The following is a 16,419-nucleotide window of genomic DNA, read 5'->3' on the forward strand; positions in this document are numbered from 1 at the left end:
AAAAAAAAAAAAAAAAAAATGGTAGAGCCTCAAGATGTGAATAAATTGCTGCAATGTTATGATAAAACTTAAATGGATGAGGAGTTGTTTCTTATGGATGAGCAAAGAAAGTGGTTTCTTGAGATGGAATCTGCTCCTGGCGAAGATGCTGTGAACAATGTTGAAATGACAACAAAGGATTTAAAATATGCCATGAACTTAGTTGATACAGCAATGGCAACGTTTGAGAAGATTGATTCCAATTTTGAAAGAAGTTCTACTGTGGGTAAATGCTATCAAACAGCATCACATGCTACAGAGAAATCTTTCACGTAAGGCAGAGTCCATCAGTGGAGCAACAACTTCATTATTGGCTGGGCATGGTGGCTCACGCCTGTAATCTCAGCACTTTGGGAGGCCAAGATGGGTGAATCACGAGGTCAGAAGATCGAGACCATCCTGGCTAACACGGTGAAACCCCGTCTCTCCTGAAAACACAAAAAATTAGCCAGGAGTGGTGGCGGGCGCCTGTATCCCAGCTACTTGGGAGGCTGAGGCAGGAGAATGGCGTGAACCTGGGAGGTGGAGCTTGCAGTGAGTGGAGATCATGCCACTGCATTCCAGCCTGGGCGACAGAGCAAGACTCCGCCTAAAAAAAAAAAAACAACAAAAACTCTTCATTGTTGTCTTTTTTTAAATGTAAGAGTCAGAAGTCTCACTAGGCTGACCAGGGTGAACTCAAACTTCTGCAGTCAAGGGATACTCTCTCCTCAGCCTCCCAGGTATCTGGGACTACAGGCATGTGCCACTGTACCCAGCCATTGTTGCCTTATTTTAACAGATTGCCACAACCAACCCAATCTTCAGCAACCATCACCCTGATCAACAAGCAGCCGTTAACATTGAGGTAAGACTATTTATCCTTTCAGCAAAAAGATTATGACTCACTGAAGGCTTGGATGATCATTAGCATTTTTTAGCAATAAAGTGTTTTAAAATTAGGCTATTTACATTTTTTTCTTTTCTTTTTTTTTTTTCTGAGATGGAGTCTTGCTCTGTCCCCAGGCTGGAGTGCAGTGGCACGATCTTGGCTCACTGCAAGCTCCACCTCCCAGGTTCATGCCATTCTTCTGCCTCAGCCTCCCAAGTAGCTGGGACTACAGGTGCCCGCCACCATGCCCAGCTAATTTTTTGTATTTTAGTAGAGACGGGGTTTCACCGTGTTAGCCAGGATGGTCTCGATCTCCTGACCTCGTGATCCACCCGTCTCGACCTCCCAAAGTGCTGGGATTACAGGCGTGAGCCACGTGCCCAGCCTACATTTTTCTAAACATAATGCTATTGCACTCTTAATAGACTATAGTGCAGTGTAAATATAACTTTTGAAATAATTTCAAAGGTATTACAAGAAAACTATAGAACAGTACCCCTTATGGATACTGATGCAAATATCCTCAAAAAAATACTTGCAAGCTAAATTCAACAGGATATTAAAAGGTTATACATGATGACCAAGTGGGATTTATTCCTCGAATACAAGTGTGCTTCAACATATAAAAATCAAGTAATGTAATGTACCACATTAACAGAATGAAGGGGGAAAATGCACATAATTATCTCAATTTAGAAAAAGCATTTGACAAAACTTATACCCTTTCACAATTGAAAACACTCAATAAACTAGGAATAGAAGGAAATTATGTTAACATAATAAAGGCCATATATGAAAAACCCACAAGTAAATTCATACTCAATGGTGAGAGACTGAAAGTTTTTCCTCTAAGATTGGAATAAGAAAAGAATGCCCACTCATGCCATTTCTATTAAACACAGTACTGGAAGTCCTAGCTAGAACAATTAAGCAAGCAAAATAAGTAAAAAGGCATTCAAGAAATAAAATTAGTTAGTTCTGTTTGCAGTGGAAATAATTTTATATGTGGAAAATCCTAAAGACTCCACCAAAAATCTGTGAGAAGTAATAAATGAATTCAGCAATGTTGATGGATACAAAATCAATACACAAGGCTGGGTGTAGTAACTCATTCCTGTAATCCCAGCACTTTGGGAAGCTGAGGTGAGAGGATTGCATGAGGCCATGAGTTTGAGACCAGCCTGGGCAATATAGCAAGACTCTGATCTACAAAAACAATTATTTTAAAAATTAGCCACCTGTGGTGGTGCATGCCTATAGTCCTAGCAACTCAGGAGGCTGAAACAGGAGGATTGCCTGAGTGCAGGAGTTCAAGGTTACAGTGAGCTATGATCACACCGCCGCACTCCAGCCTGAGTGACAGAGTGAAACTCTGGCTCTTAAAAAAAAAAATTATTTACATTTCTATACACTAACAGTGAGCAATCTGAAAGAATAATTAAAAAACAATTTCATTTAAAGTACTTATGATTAAACTTAACCAAGGAAGCGAAAGACTTGTACACTAAAAAGTACAAAATGTTACTGGAAGAAATTTAAGAAGACAAATAAATGCAAAGACATCCTGTGTTCATGGATTAGAAGACATTGTATTGTTAAAATATCAATACTACCCAAAGTGATCTATGGATTCAATGCAATCCCTATCGACATCACAATGATTTTCTCGCAGAAATCAAAATCTATCCTAAAATTCATATGGAAACTCAAAGGACCCGATTAGCCAAAACAATCTTGAAAAAGAACAAAGTTTGAAGTCTCCCACATCCTGATTTCAAAGCTTGATACAATGCTACAGTAACCAAAACAGTGGTACTGGCAGAATGACAGACATGTAAACAAATAGAATTGGTAGTCTAAAAACAAATCCTGGCATAAATGGTCAAATGCTTTTCAACAGGGTGCAAAGACTGTTCAGTGAGGAAAGTACAGTCTTTTCAACAAATGTTGTTGGGAAAACTGGATATCCACACAGGAAAGAATGAAGTTATACCCTTACATTATACCATAAACAAAAATTAACTCAAAATGGATGAAAGATAAAATTATAAGAGCTAAAAGCATGAAACTCTTAGCAGAAGACACAGGGACAAGCCTCATAATATTGGATGTCACAATGATTTCTTGGATATGACACTAGAAGAACAGGAAACAAAAGAAAATAACAGATAAATTGTACTACATCAAAATGAAAGACTTTTGTGCATCAGAGGATGTAGTAATGGAATGAAAAGGGAAAATATTTTCAAATCATGTATCTGATAAGAGATTAATATCTAGAAAATATAAAGAACTCCTACAACTCAGCAAGAACAACAACAGAAAACAACCCAATTCAAAAATGGGCAAAGGACTTAGACATTTCTCCAAAGAAGACATACAAGTAGCAATAAACACATGAAAGATTTTAAGTGTGTTTTGGATAAAGAGCCAAGAGTGTGGCTGGATACCTTTTGCTAAAGACATTTAATGTGTGATTAATAAATCCAATCAATCCTCTAAGCCCAATTGAGGAAAAATATATAGTATCCAGAAAGTATCTGTGGATAACCCTCTTGTCTGATGGCATGGATCCCTTTGACACACACAGGAGACCCACAAGGTTTTTTTAGAAGAACGTTATACCACTAAAAACACTGCCAGCTTGACCTGAAGAAAACAAAAAAAGGGAAAAATGAAAGAAAGCTATCAGACATCTAGGATTCTACAGGCAGTAAAAAGGATGATAGAGTTACTTGACTGTTAACATCTGACATCCTTTAAGATAAAGGAAGACTCAGAGGGCAGAGCCATGGATACAGAGGAGGAGGCCAGTAGAGCAGTGATGCCTTTGTGGCCCAGACAATAAAGCATCAAGCCACAGAGGGTAATTCTCAGGCCTTGAAACCCTGCCAGGTTTCTGTTTTTTGTTTTTTGAGGCAGAATCTCACTCTGTCGCCCAGGCTGAAGTGCAGTGGTGTGATTTTGGCTCAGTGCAACCTCCACCTCCCGGGTTCAAACAATTCTCCTGCCTCAGCCTCCCGAGTAGCTAGGATTACGGCTGCCTGCCACCATGCCTGGCTAATTTTTGCATTTTTAGTAGAGATAGGGTTTCACCATGTTGGCCAGGCTGGTCTAAAATTCCAGACCTCAAGTGATCCACCTGCCTCGGCCTCCCAAAGTGCTGGGATTATAAGTGTGAGCCACCGCGCCCAGCAAAACCCTGCTAGGTTTCAAACATGCTTGAATCAGTGACTGCTTTTATTATTTCATATTCTCCCCTTCAGAATGGGGATGTGTATTCTATACCTGTCCTGCCAATGAATTTTGGAAGCAGGTTGCTTGTTTTCTGGTTTTACAAGTCCACAGATGGAAAGGAATTTTGCCCCTACATGGTTCATAGATCAGATTTCACTCATACCTGATTTAGATGATATTTGGGACTTTTTGAGTTGTTGGTATTTAGACAGGGTATTTGACTTACAGCTGATGCTGGAATGCATTAACTTTTGGATATGGTGGGACGGGGTGAATGTATTTTTCACATTAGATGGATAGGAATTTTCAGGGGCCAGAGGGTACAATGTAGGAGGTTGAAGAGTGGCCTCCAAAAGATATGTCACCTGGAACTTCAGAATGGGACTTTATTTGGAATAAATGTCTTTGCAGATATTAATGTAGGGATCTAGATATGAAATTACCCTGGATTAGGGTGAACTATAAATTCAGTGAGTGTCTTTGAAAGGGAAAGAAGACACTGAAAAAAAGACAATGTGAAGATGGAGGCAGAGATACCAGTTATGCTGCCACAAGCTAAAAATCAGCAGCAGCAACCAGAAGCTGGAAGAGGCAAGGAAGGATTCTCCGCTAGAGCCTTTGGATGGAGCATGGCCCTACTGGCATCTTAATTTTGGATTTCTGACCTCCAGAACTGTGAGAAAAGAAATCTGTGCAGTTTTAAACCACCTAGTTTGTGGTACTTTATTATGGCAGCTCTAGGAAACTACTACGTCAATACAGACACGATTCCCCACATGCACATGTGCGTGCACACACACAATGTTATTTTCTGAAAATAAGTTTTAGCTTTTTTTTCTAAATTACCATCTTATCTCAATGACTGCAGTTATGTTTTTGTAGTTATTATAGTTGGATAGCTTTTCATAGATTTTGGGGGGGGCCACTGCAATTGCTTTTTATTTTTTACTTTGAAATTATTACTACTATTTTGGAGACAGGGTCTTGCTCTGTCACCCAGGCTAAAGTGCAGTGGTGCAATCTCGGCTCAGTGCAACCTCTGTTTCCTGGGTTCAAGCGATTCTCCTGCCTCAGCCTCCCAAGTAGCTGGGACTACAGGCATGTATCACCATACCTGGCTAATTTTTGTAGTTTTAGTAGAGACAAGGTTTCACCATTTTGGTCAGGCTGGTCTCGAACACCTGACAAGTGATCCATCTGCCTCAGCCTGCCAAAGTGCTGGGATTACAGGCTTGAGCCACCGTGCCTGACTGCAATTGCTTTTTATAACGATTTGAGATTGATATCACTTTCCCTTCTCTCTACTGATTTCTTTATATATGAAGACTATTAATCCTATGTCCATCATATATGTGGGCAATTTTTTTTCCCAGGTTTTCGTGCATTCTTTAATGCTATTTTCCCCCAAATGGGTTGTTTTTAAATTTGAATAGATTTGTATGGCTAAGAAAGTAATAATGTTTTCTGCATAAAAAATATCTTACTTGATGGACTAGGGACATAGAATATTAGCCTCCAGGTTTAACAGGGTTAGAGAGCACTCCCCACCTTGGAAGCCACATGGCCCTCTGGAGCACAGCTCTGTCCTAAGGGTGGGTCCAAGATTTGAGACTCTACTCTAGGATTTCCCAGGAATTTCTCATTCTCTCTGAATATTCCTTTCCTTTTCCGTAGAACAGAGATTATAATGCCTGACTCAAATGGATTTTGCAGGGATTTGACATAACAAGCAACATCATTCTTTATTGTGAAAAGAAACAGAGATCCTGGGGGTGACAAGGGTGGACAAGCACACAGAACTGGCCCCTTTGGAAGGATGAGAGTCAGCCCTGTGAGTTGGGCTTTGGCTTCTTAGCCCGAGCCAGATCTCCTGGTTCAGTCACAGCGAAATACATCTATTGGAATAAAAATACAGGGAAGATGATGAGGCTGAAGATTATGACACTTAAGGATTTCCTCTTAGGGCTTTGTTTTCAGAATCCTAGGTCAGGCTATGTGAGGGCCTTCTCTGGGATCTTGCCCTTGGCCGAGAGGAAGTGCAGGAGGGAGCTGGGAGATCAGCAGAGCCGGAAGCCCAAAGTTCCATCCCCAGGTCACCCAACCTCTGCTCACTTGGCCTGAATTCCTAGACCTCACCTTGGGCCATGCAAGAACGTGAGGAGCTCGGACGTAGTCACACTGGTTGTTATGAAGGCAGCTGTGGTGGAGGAAGGACAGGTAACATCCATTAATACCCAAGTGGAGACACTCTGACAATACAATGCCATTTCTTAATCTATGCAACAGAAACATGTCTGTGTTTTCTGGAATTTATTGCAGCAGAAGGAACCCTGTGAAAAGCCAAGTGTCTACCAACCCTGAAAAGCGAAATATCTACCAACAAAGGAACAGGATCCACGGAACTGTGAAAAGAAAATAAATCTTGGGATCCCAAAATCACTAAGCTAAAGGGAAAAGTCAAGCTGGGAACTGGGTCATGCAAACCTGCCTCCTCTTTCGGTTCCTAAATAAGATGGCTATAAGATGAAAAGCTACACGCCTCCCCCATATTTTGTCCGCAAGGAAATTTCTCGTGAGCTGCAAGATCTTTACTGTAAGGTGTTTCTATTAAAATTTCACCACGACAATGTAAATTGATAGCTTTTCTTTACAGGTACAGTCACCCCCCTGTCCACCAGCCACAAATGCATATCTGATTGCTCCCCCGCCCCATTTTGTCTATGTCATTTTATATAAAAAAATGCAGATTCACTGAGCCAGACAAAGGCATGAGTAACTATCTTTCCCCACCCTCCCCCTTACATGAAAATTGTGTACTTCTCAATATTCTACCCTTTCCCCTTTAAATCCGGAGTCCTCAAAGTCATCTTTGAAAGGTGTAGACCTGTCTCCCGGGCACATGTCCTTAACTTTGGCAAATAAACCTCCTACAATGATTGAGACTTGTCTCGTCATTTTTCTCAATTGACAGAATTCAGAGAAGTACTGTACACCTGTTCAAAATAACTAGGTAGCTGAATATATACCAAAAGGCAAATGTACAGTTTGATACTGAGTGAAATAAAGAAGCAAAGCCAACCATCTGCAAGTTCCCATTATTCATTCCCCTGCTCCTCCCAGCGCATACCAATCACTAATCACCATACACACCCAGCACTCACTTCTTTTTTTTTTTTTTTTTTTTTTTTTTGAGACAGAGTCTTGCTCTGTCACCCAGGCTGGAGTGCAGTGGCGCAATCTCAGCTCACTGCAAGCTCCACCTCCTGGGTTCACGCCATTCTCCTGCCTCAGCCTCCCAAGTAGCCGGGACTACAGGCGCCAGCCACCACATCCGGCTAATTTTTTTTTCTATTTTTAGTAGAGACGGGGTTTCACTGTGTTAGCCAGGATGATCTCGATCTCCTGACCTCGTGATTCGCCCACCTCGGCCTCCCAAAGTGCTGGGATTACAGGCGTGAGCCACCACGCCCGGCCCAGCACTCACTTCTGAGACAACTGGTAGTTCATCCCTGACTGGACAGAGAAAACCTGCACCATTTTCTGCTGCTCCTGGGAGAAGGCAGGCACGCTGGAGAAGGCTGTGGGCACTAGGGTGAACAAGGCACTCTGGGTCCCTTGGTGGCTGGTATCCCGCACAAAGAGCTTGTCATTCACGATGCACAGACTGGAGGAAAAATGGGCCATCAGGTAGCTGGAGAGAAAGACGTCTCCCCACCCCCTACAAGGATCTTTTCCTACTGTTCAGAAACCTGATTTCTTCGATACCTCTACTGTGCCTGCCTCCTAGCTTTTTGGCTGGTACCCTCTAACCCTTCCACAGAGCCCACCTTTGGAGAGATTGCCTATATGCTTCACCAGTTTTGCAGGTTTACCTACAACCCAAGGATGGTTTTACACTCACATTTGCCCTTTACAATAGCCCAAGGGAATAGACAGTGTAATCACCAGTTTCAAAGGAAGATTCTGAATTACAAAGAGGTCATATGCCTTGACCAAAGTCACAGTGAGTATTGCATCAGGAGAGAACTCATACTCTGACTCCAGAGCCCACACAGTTTTAAAAATTTTTTCAATACAGGGTCTCACTCAGGCTGGAGTGCAGTGATGTGATCTAGGCTCACTGCAGCCTCAACCTCCTGGGGTCAAGACCCTTCCACCTCAACCTCCTGAATGGCAGGATGATAGATGCACACCACCACACCCAGCTAATTTTAGTGTTTTGTAGAGACAGGGTCTCACTGTGTTGCCTAGGCTGGTCTCAAACTCTCGGGCTCAAGCAATACTCCCACCTTCAGCTTCCTAAAATACTGGAATTACAGGCATGAGCCACTGCTCCTGGCCCATACTCTTAACTATTACACTAGACTGTCAGTTTTTTACAACATTGAGAACACCCCGAGGACTGTACCACCACATTCCCACACCACTGGCCCCAGGCTGGGATGGGTGCTCCCACCCACAACACAGCACTAACCTGGAACTGCTGCCAGGGGTAGTGATGAAGGTCCGGGTGAAGGCAAGAACAGAACCCTGAGACTGTCCTTCCACTTCAAAGACAACAAACAACATTGCCTCAGAGTTGCACAGGTTTTACATGTTCACACGGTGTTCCCCAATCAGTCTTGCTTGACACTCACACAGAAGGGGGCCAGACCAGGATAATTGCTCACTTGGAGTCAGGCAGATGTGGTAGGAATGGGGAGGGCAAGAACAGGAATAATCCGCTCCCAGTGATAGGGCCCTTATCATGTGTGGGGCCCTGTGAAAACCACAAGTTCACTTGATTCCTATTTCACAGTAGCCCAAGAGATGGGTTATTGTTAGCCCCATTGTGCAAATGAGGGAAGTGAAGGGTTAAGTAGCTAGCACAAGTTCACAGAGTAAGGACCTGGGATGAGAGCTGTCAGACTCCATAGTCTGTGTCCTTAATGCAAGCCTGAGTTGTGCAGGGCAGACAGGCGTGGACCTAGGTCAGATCAGGGTGGTTTGTGGGCAGAGTTGGGGTAGGAAAACACAGAGGGAACAAGAGGAAGGAAAGGAACGAAATCAGGGAAGCTGGGGGAGTTCTGAGAGGGAGCCCAGCCAGGGGGAGGGAGCAGTGGGGGATCTGGGGAAGGGACTCTACAGACACTCACCTTCCTTGAACACCCCATTGACAGAAAAGCAGAGCATCCATTCCTGAAAGGGAAGGGCTCAGATGCTCAGGATCCCCTTTAACCTCCTACCCACCTCTGGCTCTCTGGGCCTGCCCGAGGGAGGAAGCAGGTGCTCACCGTCTGGCACCACATGTCCACCAGGAAGGAGCTGAGGTCATGCTGAGTTTTGGGCAACGCACTGAGGGAGTCCACAATGTCACGTTTTGTGTGCTTCAGCAGCTCCCCCTTCAGGTCTGTAGAGGAGAAGAGAAGCAAGGATGTGGGGGGCTGCCACACCTCGGTTGTGTGATTGTTCCTGTCACACCCCCTTACCCTGCCCAGTCTTCTCCATCACGCACTTACAGGGGTCCTTGAGATTTTTTATATTCCTGCTATCCTTGAAGTACTTGCATAAGCTGCTCCTAGGAGAAAAAGAGGAGCAGGAGTGGGTGGTCCGGCCAGCGAGGGCATTTCCAGGAGTTGGTGTCTTTCTGCAGGGGAGTCACACGGCCCCAGACCAGGGTCTGAGCTATAATACTCACGGGGCTGAGTCCTCGGGGTTGAAGGGAATGCTCAGGGAGAAGCAGGCCTCATCATGGTAAGCACTAAGGAGACCCTGTCGATCTCCAGAGTCATAGATCAAGTAATACCTGTTGGGGACCAGTGAGGATAGGCTACCTCTGTGGCCTGGGTGCCAAATGAGACTTAAAAGTCTCACTGTGGGCAGACTTGTACTTGGGTAACCTCATCTGACCTAACCCTCTCTTGCCTCAGATTCCCAGGGATACTTACTGCTGCAGGAATTGCAGGACCAGATTCTTCAACATCTCAGATCCAAAGAAGCTTCCCTGGAATAAAGAGTCCCCAGGACCACAGATGGTACCCCCCCTTTCTCATGCACCACCCTGCTGGATCCTCTCTTCTCACCTTACAGGTTGGTAACATCTTGTGGGCTTCAGTACCACACAGAGTTGGTCTGGGTGACTGCTGGCCGTCCTGGGGAAGGCAAGAGGAAGTCAATAGTGCAAAGTAGGGAGGTGGCACTGGATAATTAGGGAAAAGGAAAGACCCAGGAGAGGGTGCGATCAGAAATCAGGTGTGAAAGCATTCTGGAAATTACATGGGCAAGACTACAATCGGGATTGCCGCCACCTGAAGGCTATTGTGAACTTGTGTGAAGAAGCTCCACAGGCTCTGCCAATTTCCCACATGGGACTGTATCACCTTCCCCCTGCCTTGAGGTTTAAGGGTTAGATCCATAAATGTAACTGGGACAATATCTAAAGGGGTTTGGGGCAGTTGGGGGCAGCATCAGTCCCAATTAGGAAAGTCAATGATCAAGAAATATGCTTACCAGGCTTAATAATTTGGGGAACAATTCCAGGATGGAGCTGCCGAAAATCAAAACAAAATGGACAACGGTAAGCGAAACTGTGGAGCTGTCCTCCTCATGCGAGCAATCACACCTACATCAGAGACACAGTGCAGTGTGTTCACCTACACTCCGGAGTCCCTGCCCCTGCAGCCCTGGGCAGCATTGAGAGCCCAGGCTTCAGGACTTTCTTCCCCTCCCTCCATCCCTCTCTCACTTTTGTCCAGGTCCCCACTGAAGGCTCCACAGGGAGCAGGAAATGGGGTGGGAGCCCAGGGCTCTGCTACCTCACTGGGTGTCCATCAATCTGCCTGGCCTGGCCCTGTCCAAGACCAGGTCAGCTCTTAGGGATGGCCCAGGATGCTGGGACAGGGAGGGGGTGATGCAGGCTCAGGAGGCAGGAAGGGGAAGGCAGGGGGATGATGGCAGAAACGGGGTGAAGGTAGGGGAGGGAGAGACAGGTGAGACATAGGAGAGGAGAGACAATGGAGAAACAGGATGCAAAGCAAAGGGAAGGGAAAGATGCTCTACCGTGGTGGTGGAGTTCAAGGAGGAAGAGAGAAGAAAAGGGCGCCCCTGCTGCAGCCCTTTCCCTCACTACCCCCAGCTGATCCTGGGGACGGAGGCAGGTAAGGAAAACATGCACCTGTTGGGCTGGGGCCCACTGGATGCAGCTGGAGCCTTTCTCACCTGTGTGAGCTCAGTCTGAGCTGGGCATGGGAAATGGAGGAGTAAAGGGTCAGGCCCTAGCTCAGCATGGGGTTCAGAGTCTGGGGACCCCCTCTCCCGACCACAGTATTCTCTTGTGATGGTCCCTGACACCTGTGCCCCTCTGTGCTGACGCCTTGACCAAGGAATGCTACCTGTCTTGGGCTATCCAGGACTCCTCTGAGGGCCCAGGCAAGACAATGTGAGTTGTGGAGGGAAGGAGAGGCAGTGCCCCGAGAGGCCTGTCTCCTCAACCTCCTCTGCCCTTTGCCTTCCACTCCTGCCTCGGGAAGGTGGCCCACTTTTGGTCCCCTGACTCAGGAAACCCAGGTTTCTCCCCGAGGAGGGCCCAGCTCCTGGCATTGAGCCAGAGAAGAGATGGCATGACAGCAGCCACCCAGGGCCTCAGCCCTCAGTATGGGGCAGGGAAGCCCCCATGCCAGCTCAGGACGGGTGGGAGAACCTATTTGGAGCAAGAGAAGGAGAATCCCCTTCAGGACAGGGGAGGGAAACCCTGTCTCAGCATGGAGGCAGAAAGGCCTGTCTCAGCATGAAGACCTGGGCTGGAGGACTCTTCTGGGTCCGGGGCACCAGCACCTGAATACTGCTGGTCCTGAGGAAGTGGGGGAGCCCCACTTCCTGTTGCACACTCACAGAGGGCACGCTGAAGGAGGCTGGGTGGAGACAGGCGGGAAATGCATCCCAGAGCAGGTGAAAAGGGCAGCATGTCAGATGAAGGAAAGGAGACCTCTAAGCACAGATGAGTGAGTGACACAGAGAGAGGAGTGGGGCGAAGGGGAAGGAGAGGGTCTGTGGTCCTCCCAGAAGACCAGTGCTGCCTCCTCCTGCAGAAGGGCACTATCAAGCACAGGTCAGGGCCCCAGGCGGTGACAGAGGGTATGACTGACTTTATGTTGCTGGAGTTATCCGAGAAGGTGGTGCACACTGGGCTTCTGTCCGCACCCTTCTCTCCTGGCTCTATCCCTTTCCATTTGTCCATCCCCTCTGCAGACATCACCTGCAATTATGCAGAAGAACCACATAGACTCAGGAAAGAGCACCCAGAGGGCCCTGCACCCTCAGTCTCCTCCCTTGCCAACAAATCCACTTTCTTGCCTCTTGTCACTACCCTAATGAACCCTCCTCCCCTTTTCTTCAAAGAACTATCTGAGTATTACACCTCATTTTATTTTCAAGAAATTCAGCTTGTTAATGTCGGGGGCCTTTGGCATAATGTCAAGCTTCTGGTAGGCTTTGTTGCTGTTTGGGTTCAAGGGCAAAAGCTATGGTGAGGAATGAATTAAGAATTAAGAGTGAAGGCCCCCAGCAGGGGATATCTTAGACCAATTAGCCTCCTAGCTAATCTCTTCCACCTTCACCCTCAATCACAGCATGAGCCTAAGGCCTCACCGTAGGTATGTTCTCTTCATGGACGTGCAGGGAGGCAGCCATGCACTTTCCAGGATTCGACGCCATTTTAGTATTACGGATCATCATGTCTCCAGAAAGCAGAGAGGAGAAAATCAGAAGTCTGAGAGGGACCCGCCTGGTACAGCATCAGCACTAACTCCTCCCCAAGTTGCCAACTCTAAGTCTCCATCTCACACAGACACCACTGCCCTCATCTGCCATAGAATTACTGTTATCAGCCATACCTGGGTAAAAGGGGAGTCTTTGGATATCAAGAGCTTCCTGGGAGACATCACACTGTTGCTTCATGGCCAGCTGCAGAGTATAGAGATGGTTTTCAGAGGCTCTGAAGTTGAGGTGGTGAAGGGGGCAGTAGGTGGGGAAGAAGCAGTGGGTCTGGCTTTGTGTGAACAACTTGCCGTAAGTCTCTATTACCTTTATCTGCTCCACCTTTTCTGACTTCAGCTCCTTCTGCACAAAGTGGGGTATACCAGCAGGGCTGACAAAGATTGATATCTGCAGAGAACCAGAGGGGCTGAGTAAGCACTAGGAACTTTGAGCCCCAAGATCAAGTAAGACCTCACACTTGCTCTGCCCTCTTGCTCGATGCTAGCCCTGGTCATTCACTTGACACACACCTTTTCATTATCCTCATCCCAAATCTTGCCACTGACATTCTTCAGTGCATAGGCGATGCTGGCATTCTCCACAAAGAAGCTGGCATGCATGTTTTCATAGTGAAACTATAGGGAGAGTTGCAAGAGAAATAAAATATGAGGCCAGAGTCTCTGCTCATCCAGTCCCCAACCTGTCCTGTTTTCTCTCGTCTGCCTCACGGTCCTTTCTTACCTCAACTGGGATGAAGGGTACACTGCATTCGTTCCGAATCAAATTCAGCAGCCACTTCTCATTGTATTTTATGCCAAAGGGAACCTATGAGTGAAAGAAAGAATGAGTGAGGAAAGGAGACTGACATAATGGAATTAAACATTAAAATTGGACCCAAATATGTTCCTTTCAGACTTTAAAATAGTTGAAGATAGGACAACATCCATTATTGCTAACTTATGTATTTCATTATTATGTCATTCATCATTTCTAATATCTATTATTTCTAAGCACACATGGATTTCCTAAACACCCTTTCTTACTATTCAGTTTTCTTAGAATAATCAATTTAAGATGTTTAACATGAGCTTTCTTTTATAAAGTCCCACAAGAGTCTACCTAAGGCAGACTAGGCCTGCCCCTTTGACAAGGACCCCACTAATTCAACCCCTCACACCCTTAGTTTGAGCCAAACTGAAGCATCTGGTGTGGAGATACTCTATCTCCTTAGCATTCGTTTCCTCCTTTGATTGTAAATGACCTCTTCCGTTCTCTCTGCAGTCAGTTTCCTTTACATTGCTTCTCTGAATTTACTCTTAGATGATCTAGGATGTTAACTCCTAGTAATAAAGGACAGATTACAAACTTTCCTGCCCTTACAAAAGGATCTAGTGTCTACACAAATCCAACACAGTTCCCCCGTTCTCCTTCAGAACATTAGATCCATTTTGCCAGGACACTCACTGTGATCTTGAACCAGCTCCCTAAGGTCCCATCCGGCATGTTCCCCTCCATTCTTCTCTCTGGAGGTTTTTGCTCTCTCTCCATGTTAACATGGGTTTGGTCTTGTTTACGAAAACTGCCTTTCCGATTATAGGGTGAAATAGCGTAGGGGGTGCTGTGAGCAAGTGGAGAAAAGGTAGTTCGCATATGCTCTGAAAGTCTTTTACACACATTTGATCCACTGATACCAGGGCTACAATGAAGTTTGCTCAACCATTAATCGAGTTCTGTCATTCCTCTCTCTGTCAAGTTGGAAAGAATGACATATTCAGCTACATGGTTATGTATTTCATCGGCTGGTACATTCCAGCCATGCTGACTAGTCACTTACTATCTTACTGAAGAGTCCACGTGGGCACCATGCATTGCTGCTTCTCCATCTTGCTGCTGATGGGATGAAGAATGCATGCCAGGATTGACTTTTTCAGACCTACTGCTCAATCTCCTTTGGTAAATATCCGAACATCTTGCTCTTCTTTGAGCAACTTGATCAGTGTGACCTTAAATTGAGAACAGCATATCAACACTTAGAATACCAGAAAAAAATCTTGGGAAAATATAATGGATAATGAAAAAATTCACTGATGTTTGTTTGTTTGTTTGTTTGTTTGTTTATTTATTTATTAGAGTCAAGATCTGGCTCTATTGCCAGACTGTAGTGCAGTGGCATGATCACTGCTCACTGTGGCCTTGTCCTCTATGGCTCAAGAGATCCTCCCACCTCAGCCTCCCAAGTAGCTGGGACTACAGGCACATGCTACCACATCTGGCTGATTTTTTTTTTTTTTTTTTTTTTTTAGAAATGGGGTCTTCCTGTGTTGCACAGGCTGGTGATTTTTATAATCTAGAAAGAAGTCTACCACAGTGCCAAAAAAGTTGAAAGACTTCACTATAGTTTCATCTCCTGGGAGATGAGAGTTGGGGAACATTCACAGCCAAGGAGAAAACAAGCACAGCAGAAAGGTTTGGGTTTGGGTGATGCTGATCTATGATGATAGTCCTTGCTCTGCCCTTTTCAGTCTGGGTAACCTGGAACAAATTGCTTATCATTTCTAACCCTCAATTCCCACCTCTACTTGGAGAATAATAAAATCTACCCTAAAAGCTTGGTATTATGGCTCAAGGGTCAAAGGCAAGTTCCCTGCCTCAAGGAAGAATCAGATAAATGAAAACATTGCTGAAGAAAATATCCAGAATGAATCTTGGAGAGACATAATTATGGAAATTAATTACCAGAAGAGTGAAAGAGAGAATTTAAAAAGAGTGGTAAGCGCGGCTGGGCGCGTTGGCGCTTGCCTTTAATCTCAGTACATTGGGAGGCTGAGGCGGATGAATCACGAGGTCAGGAGATCGAGACCATCCTGGCTAACATGGTGAAACACCCTCTCTACTAAAAATACAAAAAATTAGCCGGGCTTGATGGCGGGCACCTGTAGTCCCAGCTACTTGGGAGGCTGAGGCAGAAGAATGGAGTGAGCCCAGGAGGCGGAGCTTGCAGTGAGCCAAGATCGCACCACTGCACTCGAGCCTGGGCGTCAGAGCGAGACTCTGTCTCAAAAAAACCGAAACAAAACACAACAACAACAAAAAAACATGTGGTAAGCATATCTAACACTACTTCTCCACCTTCTCCACTGTTCCCTCTCCTTATTTCTGGGACTCAAATTCCAGACCTCCAGGCCAGGCTGGTCTCAAATTCCAGACCTCAAGTGATCTGCCCACCTTGGCCTCCCAAACTGCTGGGATTACAGGCTTTGGCCACTGTGCCCGGCCTCTACAATTTTTTTTTTTTTTTAAATTAGCCAGCTGGCGGTGGCTCATGCCTGTAATCCCAGCACTTTGGGAGGCTGAGACGGGCGGATCACGAGGTCAGGAGATCGAGACCATCCTGGCTAACACAGTGAAACCCCGTCTCTACTAAAAATACAAAAATTAGCCGGGCGCGGTGGTGGGCGCCTGTAGTCCCAGCTACTCCGGAGGCTGAGGCAGGAGAATGGCGTGTGATAGGACCAAGATATATATTGTAATCCTAAGGA

General features: G+C 45.7%; 1 protein-coding gene across 1 annotated transcript in view; it reads right to left on the bottom strand.

Annotated features, from left to right (window-relative positions):
- Positions 1-5,856: 5,856 nt before the first annotated feature.
- The window catches only part of NXF3 (nuclear RNA export factor 3), a 16,992-nt gene continuing 6,429 nt past the window's right edge, over positions 5,857-16,419 (bottom strand). The window contains exons 2-20 of the mRNA XM_017896420.1: positions 14,715-14,883; positions 14,345-14,498; positions 13,622-13,705; positions 13,411-13,515; positions 13,208-13,288; positions 13,018-13,087; positions 12,773-12,861; positions 12,271-12,380; positions 10,637-10,673; positions 10,210-10,278; positions 10,075-10,130; positions 9,825-9,932; positions 9,646-9,704; positions 9,421-9,536; positions 9,283-9,325; positions 8,622-8,694; positions 7,682-7,811; positions 6,284-6,344; positions 5,857-6,042 (exon numbers count right to left, since the gene is read on the bottom strand). Coding sequence (XP_017751909.1) covers positions 6,333-6,344; positions 7,682-7,811; positions 8,622-8,694; positions 9,283-9,325; positions 9,421-9,536; positions 9,646-9,704; positions 9,825-9,932; positions 10,075-10,130; positions 10,210-10,278; positions 10,637-10,673; positions 12,271-12,380; positions 12,773-12,861; positions 13,018-13,087; positions 13,208-13,288; positions 13,411-13,515; positions 13,622-13,705; positions 14,345-14,498; positions 14,715-14,883 — 1,565 coding nt within the window. The 3' untranslated portion in view covers positions 5,857-6,042; positions 6,284-6,332. The remainder of the gene's footprint in view (positions 6,043-6,283; positions 6,345-7,681; positions 7,812-8,621; positions 8,695-9,282; positions 9,326-9,420; positions 9,537-9,645; positions 9,705-9,824; positions 9,933-10,074; positions 10,131-10,209; positions 10,279-10,636; positions 10,674-12,270; positions 12,381-12,772; positions 12,862-13,017; positions 13,088-13,207; positions 13,289-13,410; positions 13,516-13,621; positions 13,706-14,344; positions 14,499-14,714; positions 14,884-16,419) is intronic.

Source organism: Rhinopithecus bieti, unplaced genomic scaffold, assembly GCF_001698545.2.
Source record: "Rhinopithecus bieti isolate Rb0 unplaced genomic scaffold, ASM169854v2 scaffold_28940, whole genome shotgun sequence".
In the NCBI taxonomy this organism is placed as follows: Eukaryota; Metazoa; Chordata; class Mammalia; order Primates; family Cercopithecidae; genus Rhinopithecus; species Rhinopithecus bieti.